Source organism: Oncorhynchus mykiss, chromosome 10 (assembly GCF_013265735.2).
Source record: "Oncorhynchus mykiss isolate Arlee chromosome 10, USDA_OmykA_1.1, whole genome shotgun sequence".
Lineage (NCBI taxonomy): Eukaryota > Metazoa > Chordata > Actinopteri > Salmoniformes > Salmonidae > Oncorhynchus > Oncorhynchus mykiss.
The window spans coordinates 76,915,971-76,933,110 of record NC_048574.1 but is presented as its reverse complement, the minus strand read 5'-3'; the positions used below and the strand labels follow the sequence as shown (position 1 = coordinate 76,933,110).

The window sequence follows — 17,140 nt, the reverse complement described above, 5'->3', positions numbered from 1 at the left end:
ACCTTCTCTCTCTCAGGTGAGACCATGACCAGTATATTACCTACCTTCTCTCTCCTTCAGGTGAGACCATGACCAGTATATTACCTACCTTCTCTCCTTCAGGTGAGACCATGACCAGTATATTACCTACCTTCTCTCTCTCTCAGGTGAGACCATGACCAGTATATTACCTACCTTCTCTCCTTCAGGTGAGACCATGACCAGTATATTACCTACCTTCTCTCTCTCTCAGGTGAGACCATGACCAGTATATTACCTACCTTCTCTCCTTCAGGTGAGACCATGACCAGTATATTACCTACCTTCTCTCTCTCAGGTGAGACCATGACCAGTATATTACCTACCTTCTCTCTCTCAGGTGAGACCATGACCCGTATATTACCCTACCTTCTCTCCTTCAGGTGAGACCATGACCAGTATATTACCTACCTTCTCTCTCTCTCAGGTGAGACCATGACCAGTATATTACCTACCTTCTCTCCTTCAGGTGAGACCATGACCAGTTTATTACCTACCTTCTCTCTCTCTCAGGTGAGACCATGACCAGTATATTACCTACCTTCTCTCTCTCAGGTGAGACCATGACCAGTATATTACCTACCTTCTCTCTCTCTCAGGTGAGACCATGACCAGTATATTACCTACCTTCTCTCTCTCAGGTGAGACCATGACCAGTATATTACCTACCTTCTCTCTCTCAGGTGAGACCATGACCAGTATATTACCTACCTTCTCTCTCTCAGGTGAGACCATGACCCGTATATTACCCTACCTTCTCTCCTTCAGGTGAGACCATGACCAGTATATTACCTACCTTCTCTCTCTCAGGTGAGACCATGACCAGTTTATTACCTACCTTCTCTCTCTCAGGTGAGACCATGACCAGTATATTACCTACCTTCTCTCCTTCAGGTGAGACCATGACCAGTTTATTACCTACCTTCTCTCTCTCTCAGGTGAGACCATGACCAGTATATTACCTACCTTCTCTCTCTCAGGTGAGACCATGACCCGTATATTACCCTACCTTCTCTCCTTCAGGTGAGACCATGACCAGTATATTACCTACCTTCTCTCTCTCTCAGGTGAGACCATGACCAGTATATTACCTACCTCCTCTCCTTCAGGTGAGACCATGACCAGTTTATTACCTACCTTCTCTCTCTCTCAGGTGAGACCATGACCAGTATATTACCTACCTTCTCTCTCTCAGGTGAGACCATGACCAGTATATTACCTACCTTCTCTCTCTCTCAGGTGAGACCATGACCAGTATATTACCTACCTTCTCTCTCTCAGGTGAGACCATGACCAGTATATTACCTACCTTCTCTCTCTCAGGTGAGACCATGACCAGTATATTACCTACCTTCTCTCTCTCAGGTGAGACCATGACCCGTATATTACCCTACCTTCTCTCCTTCAGGTGAGACCATGACCAGTATATTACCTACCTTCTCTCTCTCAGGTGAGACCATGACCAGTATATTACCTACCTTCTCTCTCTCAGGTGAGACCATGACCAGTATATTACCTACCTTCTCTCTCTCAGGTGAGACCATGACCAGTATATTACCTACCTTCTCTCTCTCAGGTGAGACCATGACCAGTTTATTACCTACCTTCTCTCTCTCTCAGGTGAGACCATGACCAGTATATTACCTACCTTCTCTCTCCTTCAGGTGAGACCATGACCAGTATATTACCTACCTTCTCTCTCTCTCAGGTGAGACCATGACCAGTTTATTACCTACCTTCTCTCTCTCAGGTGAGACCATGACCAGTATATTACCTACCTTCTCTCTCTCTCAGGTGAGACCATGACCAGTTTATTACCTACCTTCTCTCTCTCAGGTGAGACCATGACCAGTATATTACCTACCTTCTCTCTCTCTCAGGTGAGACCATGACCAGTATATTACCTACCTTCTCTCTCTCAGGTGAGACCATGACCAGTATATTACCTACCTTCTCTCTCTCTCAGGTGATACCATGACCAGTATATTACCCTACCTTCTCTCTCTCTCAGGTGAGACCATGACCAGTATATTACCTACCTTCTCTCTCTCAGGTGAGACCATGACCAGTTTATTACCTACCTTCTCTCTCTCTCAGGTGAGACCATGACCAGTATATTACCCTACCTTCTCTCTCTCTCAGGTGAGACCATGACCAGTATATTACCTACCTTCTCTCTATCTCAGGTGAGACCATGACCAGTATATTACCTACCTTCTCTCTCTCTCAGGTGAGACCATGACCAGTATATTACCTACCTTCTCTCTCTCAGGTGAGACCATGACCAGTATATTACCTACCTTCTCTCTCTCTCAGGTGAGACCATGACCAGTATATTACCTACCTTCTCTCTCTCTCTCAGGTGAGACCATTACCAGTATATTACCTACCTTCTCTCTCTCTCAGGTGAGACCATAACCAGTATATTACCTACCTTCTCTCTCTCTCAGGTGAGACCATGACCAGTATATTACCTACCTTCTCTCCTTCAGGTGATACCATGGCCAGAATGTCGTTGCTGTAGACCTTCTCCTGCTCTCCATCTGCAGGCTGCGTTGTCATGGTGCCGGGGGGCGGAGGGGGCAGCAGGGCGAACTCCAGGCGGGCGATAGCATCAAAACACTTCCTGAGGTGGGGCTGAACGGCCTGGGGGTTCCTGGTCTGAGCCAAGATCTCCAGGAGCTCATCGTTGGACAGGAAGTAGAACCTGGGAACGGTACCGAGAGACGGACGCGTTGATTCATGAAGTGTCTTCCAACATTTCACCACAGGGAACATGACAACACAGTGAGACATGACATCAGCAGATTAACCAAGTGGTTCAGACGTTGACCACCAATCCTGGTCCTAGAGAGATACATGCAGACAGCAGAGTACCTGGGGAAGATGACTCTCTTGGACTCCAGGTAGGCCTCCAGACACTTCTGGATCTGGTCTAGCAGGGCGTTGTTGTTCTGGAAGATCTCCAGCAGACCTGTAGAGAGACAAAGAGAACAGGGGAGGGGAGGGGGGGGGGGGGTGATACCCCTCTCTCTCTCTCTCTCTGAGTGTGTGAGTGTGTGTGTGAGAGAGAGAGTTAGTTACCTGGCTGTGTAGCAGCCCTCAGAGCATTGGGAAGCCTGTTGACCTTCCTCATAATCTCCTTCCAGGACTTGTCCACCTGGAGGAACATCTTGGCTTCAGCAGGAAGCTGTCTCTGGATGTCTGGAGCACTGAAGATACTCTCCAGATACAGCCAGTTACGCTGACACGTCAGCCACTCTTCCTACAGGAGGGAGGGAGGGAGGGAGGGAGGGAGGGAGGGAGGGAGGGAGGGAGGGCGCGAGAGAGCGAGATAACGTGAGAGCGAGAGGGAGAGCGAGAGAGGGAGAGCGAAAGAGGGAGAGCGAGAGAGGGAGAGGGAGAGAGCGAGAGAACGAGAGAGCGAGAGAGCGAGAGCGAGAGAGCGAGATAGAGCGAGAGAGAGAGAGGTACATCAGTGAGAGAAAGAGGGATAGGATTAGAAGGGTAGAGGGGGAGAGGGAGGAGAGAATTACCTAGCATTTGATACCTGACCATTTGCATTTGATACATGACCATTTGGCGTATAAAACAGCATCATCACACAGTCCCATCCATTTGATCTGGTCTCTAGTCTCTCACCTTGAGTTTAGCCAAAACAGTAAATGAATGTGATTGGTCTCGGTCTCACCAGTGTCTGGCTGAAGAGGTTTAGCTGCCTCTGCCACTCGTCTACTCTGGTCTTGATGGGGCCGACGTAGCGAGAGGACGCCACCGTGGCCATGTTGATGGTACTGTCATCCAGCAGCACCTGAATGTCATCAGTTCCTCCCAGGATGAACAGGTCTTTAGACTCCCGGTGGGAGAGAACCGGAAACTCCGTGGTCTTCCAAGAATCCTCAACCTACACAGTGGGGTTGAGTTTAGACAATAGGAATTACAGGAAGTAGAACTACAACATGTTCTTCCTGGGTCTTTCCTACCTTTTTAAGGATGGTCTCCAGTGATGCCTCTCCTGAAGCCTGTCCTGACACCTGGAAGAGGAGAACCAGACTGGGTCAAACACTTTACTGTACTGCTTCTGTTTGGCCTGGTTCACCTGCTACAACGGAATGGATACATACAACTACATCAGCAAGTCTGTCGTTGGTACCTCCTGTATGTCCATGTCATAGCAGAGGGAGGGTGTTACCTCCTGTATGTCCATGTCATAGCAGATGTTACCTCCTGTATGTCCATGTCATAGCAGATGTTACCTCCTGTATGTCCATGTCATAGCAGATGTTACCTCCTGTATGTCCATGTCATAGCAGAGGGAGGGTGGTACCTCCTGTATGTCCATGTCATAGCAGATGTTACCTCCTGTATGTCCATGTCATAGCAGATGTTACCTCCTGTATGTCCATGTCATAGCAGATGTTACCTCCTGTATGTCCATGTCATAGCAGGTGTTACCTCCTGTATGTCCATGTCATAGCAGGTGTTACCTCCTGTATGTCCATGTCATAGCAGATGTTACCTCCTGTATGTCCATGTCATAGCAGATGTTACCTCCTGTATGTCCATGTCATAGCAGATGTTACCTCCTGTATATCCATGTCATAGCAGATGTTACCTCCTGTATGTCCATGTCATAGCAGATGTTACCTCCTGTATATCCATGTCATTGCAGATGTTACCTCCTGTATGTCCATGTCATAGCAGATGTTACCTCCTGTATATCCATGTCATTGCAGATGTTACCTCCTGTATGTCCATGTCATAGCAGAGGGAGGGTGGTACCTCCTGTATGTCCATGTCATAGCAGATGTTACCTCCTGTATGTCCATGTCATAGCAGAGGGAGGGTGTTACCTCCTGTATGTCCATGTCATAGCAGATGTTACCTCCTGTATGTCCATGTCATAGCAGATGTTACCTCCTGTATGTCCATGTCATAGCAGATGTTACCTCCTGCATGTCCATGTCATAGCAGATGTTACCTCCTGTATGTCCATGTCATAGCAGATGTTACCTCCTGTATGTCCATGTCATAGCAGATGTTACCTCCTGTATGTCCATGTCATAGCAGATGTTACCTCCTGTATGTCCATGCCATAGCAGATGTTACCTCCTGTATGTCCATGTCATAGCAGATGATACCTCCTGTATGTCCATGTCATAGCAGATGTTACCTCCTGTATGTCCATGCCATAGCAGATGTTACCTCCTGTATGTCCATGTCATAGCAGATGTTACCTCCTGTATGTCCATGTCATAGCAGAGGGAGGGTGGTACCTCCTGTATGTCCATGTCATAGCAGAGGGAGGGTGGTACCTCCTGTATGTCCATGTCATAGCAGAGGGAGGGTGGTACCTCCTGTATGTCCATGTCATAGCAGAGGGAGGGTGGTACCTCCTGTATGTCCATGTCATAGCAGATGTTACCTCCTGTATGTCCATGTCATAGCAGATGTTACCTCCTGTATGTCCATGTCATAGCAGATGTTACCTCCTGTATGTCCATGTCATAGCAGATGTTACCTCCTGTATGTCCATGTCATAGCAGATGTTACCTCCTGTATGTCCATGTCATAGCAGGTGTTACCTCCTGTATGTCCATGTCATAGCAGGTGTTACCTCCTGTATGTCCATGTCATAGCAGATGTTACCTCCTATATGTCCATGTCATAGCAGATGTTACCTCCTGTATGTCCATGTCATAGCAGATGTTACCTCCTGTAAGTCCATGTCATAGCAGGTGTTACCTCATGTATGTCCATGTCATAGCAGATGTTACCTCCTGTATGTCCATGTCATAGCAGATGTTACCTCCTGTATATCCATGTCATAGCAGATGTTACCTCCTGTATGTCCATGTCATAGCAGATGTTACCTCCTGTATATCCATGTCATTGCAGATGTTACCTCCTGTATGTCCATGTCATAGCAGAGGGAGGGTGGTACCTCCTGTATGTCCATGTCATAGCAGATGTTACCTCCTGTATGTCCATGTCATAGCAGATGTTACCTCCTGTATGTCCATGTCATAGCAGATGTTACCTCCTGTATGTCCATGTCATAGCAGATGTTACCTCCTGTATGTCCATGTCATAGCAGGCGTTACCTCCTGTATGTCCATGTCATAGCAGATGTTACCTCCTGTATGTCCATGTCATAGCAGATGTTACCTCCTGTATATCCATGTCATAGCAGATGTTACCTCCTGTATGTCCATGTCATAGCAGATGTTACCTCCTGTATATCCATGTCATAGCAGATGTTACCTCCTGTATGTCCATGTCATAGCAGAGGGAGGGTGGTACCTCCTGTATGTCCATGTCATAGCAGATGTTACCTCCTGTATGTCCATGTCATAGCAGATGTTACCTCCTGTATGTCCATGTCATAGCAGATGTTACCTCCTGTATGTCCATGTCATAGCAGGTGTTACCTCCTGTATGTCCATGTCATAGCAGATGTTACCTCCTGTATGTCCATGTCATAGCAGATGTTACCTCCTGTATGTCCATGTCATAGCAGATGTTACCTCCTGTATGTCCATGTCATAGCAGGTGTTACCTCCTGTATGTCCATGTCATAGCAGATGTTACCTCCTGTATGTCCATGTCATAGCAGATGTTACCTCCTGTATATCCATGTCATAGCAGATGTTACCTCCTGTATGTCCATGTCATAGCAGATGTTACCTCCTGTATATCCATGTCATAGCAGATGTTACCTCCTGTATGTCCATGTCATAGCAGAGGGAGGGTGGTACCTCCTGTATGTCCATGTCATAGCAGATGTTACCTCCTGTATGTCCATGTCATAGCAGATGTTACCTCCTGTATGTCCATGTCATAGCAGATGTTACCTCCTGTATGTCCATGTCATAGCAGGTGTTACCTCCTGTATGTCCATGTCATAGCAGATGTTACCTCCTGTATGTCCATGTCATAGCAGATGTTACCTCCTGTATGTCCATGTCATAGCAGATGTTACCTCCTGTATGTCCATGTCATAGCAGGTGTTACCTCCTGTATGTCCATGTCATAGCAGGTGTTACCTCCTGTATGTCCATGTCATAACAGGTGTTACCTCCTGTATGTCCATGTCATAGCAGATGTTACCTCCTGTATGTCCATGTCATAGCAGATGTTACCTCCTGTATGTCCATGTCATAGCAGATGTTACCTCCTGTATGTCCATGTCATAGCAGGTGTTACCTCCTGTATGTCCATGTCATAGCAGATGTTACCTCCTGTATGTCCATGTCATAGCAGATGTTACCTCCTGTATGTCCATGTCATAGCAGATGTTACCTCCTGTATGTCCATGTCATAGCAGATGTTACCTTCTGTATGTCCATGTCATAGCAGATGTTACCTCCTGTATGTCCTTGTCATAGCAGATGTTACCTCCTGTATGTCCATGTCATAGCAGATGTTACCTCCTGTATGTCCATGTCATAGCAGAGGGAGGGTGGTACCTCCTGTATGTCCATGTCATAGCAGATGTTACCTCCTGTATGTCCATGTCATAGCAGATGTTACCTCCTGTATGTCCATGTCATAGCAGGTGTTACCTCCTGTATGTCCATGTCATAACAGGTGTTACCTCCTGTATGTCCATGTCATAGCAGGTGTTACCTCCTGTATGTCCATGTCATAACAGGTGTTACCTCCTGTATGTCCATGTCATAGCAGATGTTACCTCCTGTATGTCCATGTCATAGCAGATGTTACCTCCTGTCTGTCCATGTCATAGCAGAGGGAGGGTGTTACCTCCTGTATGTCCATGTCTTAGCAGAGGGAGGGTGTTACCTCCTGTATCGCTTCGCTGTAGCTGAAGATGTTGAGTCCCTCTAGAGAGGCCAGAGTTTGAGGTTCCTCCAGGAGACTGGCCTCTATGACGGCCTCCAGAATCTCCCAGTGTCTGCCCTTCAGACACGGGTTACGCAGGTCTGTGATCACTGGGAGCTGGAGGGAGAAAAGACACACACGTTACACACACCCACAGCCAGGTAACACACACACACACCCACAGCCAGGTAACACACACACACTCACACCCACAGCCAGGTAACACACACACACCCACACCCAGGTAACACACACACACACACAGCCAGGTAACCTACACACACCCACAGCCAGGTAACACACACACACACCCACAGCCAGGTAACACACACACACACACACACACACACACACACACACCCACAGCCAGGTAACACACACACACCCACAGCCAGGTAACACACACACACAGCCAGGTAACACACACACACACACACCCACAGCCAGGTAACACACACACACACACACACCCACAGCCAGGTAACACACACACACACACACCCACAGCCAGGTAACACACACACACACACAGCCAGGTAACACACACCCACAGCCAGGTAACACACACACACCCACAGCCAGGTAACACACACACACACCCACAGCCAGGTAACACACACGTTACACACACCCACAGCCAGGTAACACACACGTTACACACACCCACAGCCAGGTAACACACACACACTGAGTGTACAAAACATTAGCAACACCTTCCTAATATTGAGTTGCCACCCCTTCTGACCTCAGAACAGCCTCAATTCATCAGGACATGGACTCTACCAGGTGTGGAAAGCGTTCCACAGGGAAGCTGGCCTAAGTTGACTCCAATGCTTCCCACAGTTGTGTCAAGTTGGCTGGATGTCCTTTGGGTGGTGGACCATTCTTGTTACACACAGGAAACTGTTGAGCATGAAAAACCTAGCAGCGTTGCAGTTCTTGACACACTCAAACTGGTGCACCTGGCTCCTACTACCATACCCCGTTCACACACTTAAATCTGTTGTCTTGTCCATTCACCCTCTGAATGGCACACACAATCCATGTCTCAATTGTCTCAAGGCTTAAACATCCTTCTTTAACCCGACTCCTCCCCTTCATCTACACTGATTGAAGTGGATTTAACAAGTGACATCAATAAGAGATCATAGCTTTCACCTGGATTCACCTGGTCAGTCTGTCATGGAGAGAGCAGGTGTTCCTAATGTTTGTTCACTCATGCATATACAGTACATTACAGACCGTAACAAAAAACAACCGTCTGTCACACATCATATCGACATCAACTGGAGAGAATCATCCTACACAACACACATCATATCAACATCAACTGGAGAGAATCATCCTACACAACACACATCATATCGACATCAACTGGAGAGAATCATCCTACACAACACACATCATATCAACATCACCTGGAGAGAATCATCCTACACAACACACATCATATCAACATCACCTGGAGAGAATCATCCTACACAACACACATCATATCGACATCACCTGGAGAGAATCATCCTACACAACACACATCATATCGACATCAACTGGAGAGAATCATCCTACACAACACACATCATATCGACATCAACTGGAGAGAATCATCCTACACAACACACATCATATCAACATCAACTGGAGAGAATCATCCTACACAACACACATCATATCGACATCAACTGGAGAGAATCATCCTACACAACACACATCATATCAACATCACCTGGAGAGAATCATCCTACACAACACACATCATATCGACATCACCTGGAGAGAATCATCCTACACAACACACATCATATCGACATCACCTGGAGAGAATCATCCTACACAACACACATCATATCGACATCACCTGGAGAGAATCATCCTACACAACACACATCATATCGACATCAACTGGAGAGAATCATCCTACACAACACACATCATATCGACATCAACTGGAGAGAATCATCCTACACAACACACATCATATCGACATCAACTGGAGAGAATCATCCTACACAACACACATCATATCAACATCAACTGGAGAGAATCATCCTACACAACACACATCATATCGACATCAACTGGAGAGAATCATCCTACACAACACACATCATATCGACATCAACTGGAGAGAATCATCCTACACAACATACATCATATCGACATCAACTGGAGAGAATCATCCTACACAACACACATCATATCGACATCAACTGGAGAGAATCATCCTACACAACACACATCATATCGACATCAACTGGAGAGAATCATCCTACACAACACACATCATATCGACATCAACTGGAGAGAATCATCCTACACAACACACATCATATCGACATCAACTGGAGAGAATCATCCTACACAACACACATCATATCGACATCACCTGGAGAGAATCATCCTACACAACACACATCATATCGACATCAACTGGAGAGAATCATCCTACACAACACACATCATATCGACATCACCTGGAGAGAATCATCCTACACAACACACATCATATCGACATCACCTGGAGAGAATCATCCTACACAACACACATCATATCGACATCACCTGGAGAGAATCATCCTACACAACACACATCATATCGACATCAACTGGAGAGAATCATCCTACACAACACACATCATATCGACATCAACTGGAGAGAATCATCCTACACAACACACATCATATCGACATCAACTGGAGAGAATCATCCTACACAACACACATCATATCAACATCACCTGGAGAGAATCATCCTACACAACACACATCATATCAACATCAACTGGAGAGAATCATCCTACACAACACACATCATATCGACATCAACTGGAGAGAATCATCCTACACAACACACATCATATCGACATCAACTGGAGAGAATCATCCTACACAACACACATCATATCGACATCACCTGGAGAGAATCATCCTACACAACACACATCATACCTTCTCTCTCATGCCCTCAACGTGCTCTTTGAGTCGTGGAACCACACTGTTAGGTGGCAGGCCTTTCTCTAGCTGGTTCACACACTTGGCATATTTATTGACCTGGGCACTCAGAGTCTCTGGGTCCAACTCCTCAAACTTACACTGGGAGGGAGAGAGAGAAGGACAGGTGGAGTATATTACTGTTATTACATACACTGAGAAGACATGTGGAGTATACTACTGTTATTACATACACTGAGAAGACAGGTGGAGTATACTACTGTTATTACATACACTGAGAAGACAGGTGGAGTATACTACTGTTATTACATACACTGAGAAGACAGGTGGAGTATACTACTGTTATTACATACACTGAGAAGACAGGTGGAGTATACTACTGTTATTACATACACTGAGAAGACAGGTGGAGTATACTACTGTTATTACATACACTGAGAAGACAGGTGGAGTATACTACTGTTATTACATACACTGAGAAGACAGGTGGAGTATACTACTGTTATTACATACACTGAGAAGACAGCTGGAGTATACTGCTGTTATTACATACACTGAGAAGACACGTGAGTATACTACTGTTATTACATACACTGAGAAGACAGGTGGAGTATACTACTGTTATTACATACACTGAGAAGACAGGTGGAGTATACTACTGTTATTACATACACTGAGAAGACAGGTGGAGTATACTACTGTTATTACATACACTGAGAAGACAGGTGGAGTATACTACTGTTATTACATACACTGAGAAGACAGGTGGAGTATATTACTGTTATTACATACACTGAGAAGACAGGTGGAGTATACTACTGTTATTACATACACTGAGAAGACAGGTGGAGTATACTACTGTTATTACATACACTGAGAACACAGGTGGAGTATACTACTGTTATTACATACACTGAGAAGACAGGTGGAGTATACTACTGTTATTACATACACTGAGAAGACAGGTGGAGTATACTACTGTTATTACATACACTGAGAAGACAGGTGGAGTATACTACTGTTATTACATACACTGAGAAGACAGGTGGAGTATACTACTGTTATTACATACACTGAGAACACAGGTGGAGTATACTACTGTTATTACATACACTGAGAAGACAGGTGGAGTATACTACTGTTATTACATACACTGAGAAGACAGGTGGAGTATACTACTGTTATTACATACACTGAGAAGACAGGTGGAGTATACTACTGTTATTACATACACTGAGAAGACAGGTGGAGTTTACTACTGTTATTACATACACTGAGAAGACAGCTGGAGTATACTACTGTTATTACATACACTGAGAAGACAGCTGGAGTATACTGCTGTTATTACATACACTGATAAGACAGGTGGAGTATATTACTGTTATTACATACACTGAGAAGACAGGTGGAGTATACTACTGTTATTACATACACTGAGAAGACAGGTGGAGTATACTACTGTTATTACATACACTGAGAAGACAGGTGGAGTATACTACTGTTATTACATACACTGAGAAGACAGGTGGAGTATACTACTGTTATTACATACACTGAGAAGACAGGTGGAGTATACTACTGTTATTACATACACTGAGAAGACAGGTGGAGTATACTACTGTTATTACATACACTGAGAAGACAGGTGGAGTATACTACTGTTATTACATACACTGAGAAGACAGGTGGAGTATACTACTGTTATCACATACACTGAGAAGACAGGTGGAGTATATTACTGTTACTACATACACTGAGAAGACAGGTGGAGTATACTACTGTTATTACATACACTGAGAAGACAGGTGGAGTATAGTACTGTTATTACATACACTGAGAAGACAGGTGGAGTATAGTACTGTTATCACATACACTGAGAAGACAGGTGGAGTATACTACTGTTATTACATACACTGAGAAGACAGGTGGAGTATACTACTGTTATTACATACACTGAGAAGACACGTGAGTATACTACTGTTATTACATACACTGAGAAGACAGGTGGAGTATACTACTGTTATCACATACACTGAGAAGACAGGTGGAGTATATTACTGTTACTACATACACTGAGAAGACAGGTGGAGTATACTACTGTTATTACATACACTGAGAAGACAGGTGGAGTATAGTACTGTTATTACATACACTGAGAAGACAGGTGGAGTATAGTACTGTTATCACATACACTGAGAAGACAGGTGGAGTATACTACTGTTATTACATACACTGAGAAGACAGGTGGAGTATACTACTGTTATCACATACACTGAGAAGACAGGTGGAGTATACTACTGTTATTACATACACTGAGAAGACAGGTGGAGTATACTACTGTTATTACATACACTGAGAAGGAAGACACACAGGCAGAATATGTTGCTGTAGCCTCATTTTCGGACACAATCGCATCAACTTTTGCAGCGTGGTCAGAATGCAAAAGGTGAGACTTTGAGACAGCGAAGAATAGAGGAACAATCCCCTTTGTCAGAAGTGTATGGTAGGGAACACAGTGTCGTGTGTGTGATATCTAACCCCCTGCATGTTTCCATACTGTACCTCCATCCAGCCGGCCTGCAGGGCGTCCCACTCCTCCAGAGAGTCCCACAGCAGCTGTTTCAGTTTCACCTCCGCACTCAGCTCCTCTAACGCCTCGTACTTAGTCACCTCCACCTACAGAGGTCAGGAATTAGAGGTTAGAGAGGGGTCACTCATCTCCACTAACGCCTCATACTTAGTCACCTCCACCTACAGAGGTCAGGGGTTAGAGCTCAGAGAGGGGTCACTCATCTCCACTAACGCCTCATACTTAGTCACCTCCACCTACAGAGGCAAGGGGTTAGAGGTCAGAGAGGGGTCACTCATCTCCACTAACGCCTCATACTTAGTCTTCTCCACCTACAGAGGTCAGGGGTTAGAGGTCAGAGAGGGGTCACTGAGCTCTTCTAACGCCTCATACCTAGTCACCTCCACCTACAGAGGTCAGGGGTTAGAGCTCAGAGAGGGGTCACTCATCTCCACTAACGCCTCATACTTAGTCATCTCCACCTACAGAGGTCAGGGGTTAGAGGTCAGAGAGGGGTCACTCATCTCCACTAACGCCTCATACTTAGTCACCTCCACCTACAGAGGCAATGGGTTAGAGGTCAGAGAGGGACAACTCATCTCCACTAATGCCTCATACTTAGTCATCTCCACCTACAGAGTCAAGGGGTTAGAAGTCAGAGAGGGGTGACTCTACTTGAGGGTAGTGGATAAGACGGGTGCCAAGGCCAGGGAGAAAGGGGTCAATGAGGGATAGAGAATATAGGCATCCTTTGAAAGAGACACCTAATCTGAATTGCCTCAATCAATGCACATCCAGGTGTGAAAAAGTGCCAAAGGGAAGATACTTAAACGCACAACAGTAAGTTACTCTACATTTAACTATACTGTTTCTCTCAAGGAACAATGGTGAAAAGTGGTGTTTTACTGTCCTCTAGTGGTCAGAAGACGTACTGTATCCTATTACTCTGCATCTATGTATTGAATCGTATAGTATTGTATTGTATAGTAAGTATTGTATTGTAGAATATTGTATATAGTATGGTATAGGATAGTATGGTGCTGTAAAGTATGGTATAGGATAGTATGGTATTGTATAGTATTGTATTGCAGAACATTGTATTGTATAGTATGGTATAGTATGGTAGCGTATAGTATGGTATTCTAGAATATTGTATAGTATTGTATAGTATGGTATTGTATAGTATACCGTTGTATAGTATTGTATAGTATGGTATAGGATAGTATGGTGTTGTATAGTATGGTATTGTAGAACATGGTAATGTATAGTATGATATAGTATAGTATGGTATAGTATTGTATTGTATAGTATGGTATAGTATGGTGTCGTATAGTATGGTATTGTAGAATATTGTATTGTATAGTATAGTATGGCATTGTATAGTATTGTATATTATGGTATTGTATAGTATGGTATAGTACAGTATAGTATGGTATTGCATAGTATTGTATAGTATTGTAGAATATCGCACTGTATAGTATAGCATCGTATAGTATGGTATGGCATAGTATGGTATTGTATAGCCTGGTATTGTATTGTATAGTTTGGTATAGTATGGTATTGTATTGTAAAGTAATGTATTGTAGAATATTGTATTGTTCAGTATGGTATAGTATGGTATTGTATTGTAGAATAGTGTATTGTATAGTATGGTACGGTACGATATCATATAGATGGTATTGTAGAATATTGTATTGCATAGTACGGTATGGCATAGTATGGCATTGTATAGCCTGGTATTGTATTGTATTATATTGTATTGTATAGTTTGGTATAGTATGGTATTGTAGAATATTGTATTGCATAGTATGGCATTGTATAGTATGGTATAGCATACTATGCTATAGTATTGTATAGTATTGTAGAATATAGTATTGTATAGTATTGTAGAATATTGTATTGTATAACATGGTATCGTATAGTATGGTATTGTATAGTATTGTAGAATATTGTACACTACTGTATAGTATGGTATTGTATAGTATGCTATTGTATAGTATTGTATAGTATGATATAGTATGGTATTGTATATTATTGTAGTGTATAGTATAGTATGGTATAGTATAGTGTGGTATAGTATGGTATTGTATTGTATAGTATGGTATTGTATAATATTGTGTAGTATCGTATAGTATGATATAGTATGGTATTGCATATTATTGCATTGTAGAATATTGTATAGTATAGTATGGTAAAGTATGGTATAGTATTGTATAGTATTGTAGAATATTGTACACTACCGTATAGCATGGTATTGTATAGTATGGTATTGTATAGTATGGTATTGTATAGTATGGTATTGTATTGTATGGTAATGTATAGTATGGTATAGTATGGTACTGTATAGTATGGTATTGTATTGTATGGTATTGCATTGTATATTATGGTATAGTATGGTACAGTATAGTATGGTATTGTATTGTATTGTATAGTATGGTATTGTATAGTATAGTATTGTATAGTATCGTATAGTATGATATAGTATAGTATGGTATTGTATTGTATGGTATTGCATTGTATATTATGGTATAGTATGGTATTGTATTGTATTGTATAGTATGGTATTGTATAGTATTGTATAGTATCGTATAGTATGATAGTATGGTATTGTATATTATTGTATTGTAGAATATTGTATAGTATGGTATAGTATGGTATTGTATAGTATGGTATTGTATAGTATGGTAGTGTAGAATATTGTATTGTGTAGTATGGTACTGTATTGTATAGTATGGTATTGTAGTGTATAACATAGTATTGCATAGTATAGTATAGTATGGTGCTGTATAGTATGTTATTGTATTGTATGGTATTGCATTGTATAGTATGGTATAGTATTGTATAGTATGGTATAGTATGATATTGTATAGTATGGTATAGTATGGTACTGTATAGTATTGTATTGTATAGTATGGTACCGTATAGTATGGTATTGTATAGTATGCTATTGTATAGTATGGTAGTGTAGAATATTGTATTGTATAGTATGGTATAGTATTGTACGGCATTGCATTGTATAGTATGGTATAGTATGGTACTGTATTGTATAGTATGGTATTGTAGTGTATAGCATAGTATTGTATAGTATAGTATGGTACTGTATAGTATGGTATTGTAGTGTATAGCATAGTATTGTATAGTATAGTATGGTACTGTATAGTATGGTATTGTAGTGTATAGCATAGTATTGTATAGTATAGTATGGTACTGTATAGTATGGTATTGTATTGTATGGTATTGTATAGTATGGTATTGTATTGTATGGTATTGTATAGTATGGTATTGTATTGTATGGTATTGTATAGTATGGTATTGTATTGTATGGTATTGCATTGTATAGTATGGTATGGTATTGTATTGTATGGTATGGTATGGTAATGTATAGTATGGTATTGTATAGTATGGTATTGTACTGTATAGTATGGTATTGTACTGTATAGTATGGTACTGTAGAATATTGTATGGTATTGTATAGTATGGTATTGTATTGTATTGTATAGTATAGCATGGTATAGTATGGTACTGTATGGTATGGTATAGTATGGTATTGTATAGTATAGTATGGTACTGTAGAATATTGTATTGTATAGTATGGTATTGTATAGTATAGTATGGTATAGTATGGTACTGTAGAATATTGTATTGTATTGTACAGTATGGTATAGCATGGTACTGTAGAATATTGTATTGTGTTGTATAGTATAGTATGGTATAGTATGGTATTGTATAGTATTGTATAGTACGATATTGTATAGTATG

At 42.5% G+C, this 17,140-nt stretch overlaps 1 protein-coding gene across 1 annotated transcript in view; it reads right to left on the bottom strand.

Annotated features, from left to right (window-relative positions):
* Nucleotides 1-17,140, bottom strand: part of LOC110533220 (dynein, axonemal, heavy chain 6) — a 164,003-nt gene that overhangs the window by 116,116 nt on the left and 30,747 nt on the right. The window contains exons 18-25 of the mRNA XM_036934009.1: nucleotides 13,375-13,488; nucleotides 10,810-10,953; nucleotides 7,822-7,977; nucleotides 4,002-4,052; nucleotides 3,710-3,922; nucleotides 3,103-3,283; nucleotides 2,896-2,992; nucleotides 2,497-2,725 (exon numbers count right to left, since the gene is read on the bottom strand). Of these exons, the coding sequence (XP_036789904.1) occupies nucleotides 2,497-2,725; nucleotides 2,896-2,992; nucleotides 3,103-3,283; nucleotides 3,710-3,922; nucleotides 4,002-4,052; nucleotides 7,822-7,977; nucleotides 10,810-10,953; nucleotides 13,375-13,488 (1,185 nt within the window). The remainder of the gene's footprint in view (nucleotides 1-2,496; nucleotides 2,726-2,895; nucleotides 2,993-3,102; nucleotides 3,284-3,709; nucleotides 3,923-4,001; nucleotides 4,053-7,821; nucleotides 7,978-10,809; nucleotides 10,954-13,374; nucleotides 13,489-17,140) is intronic.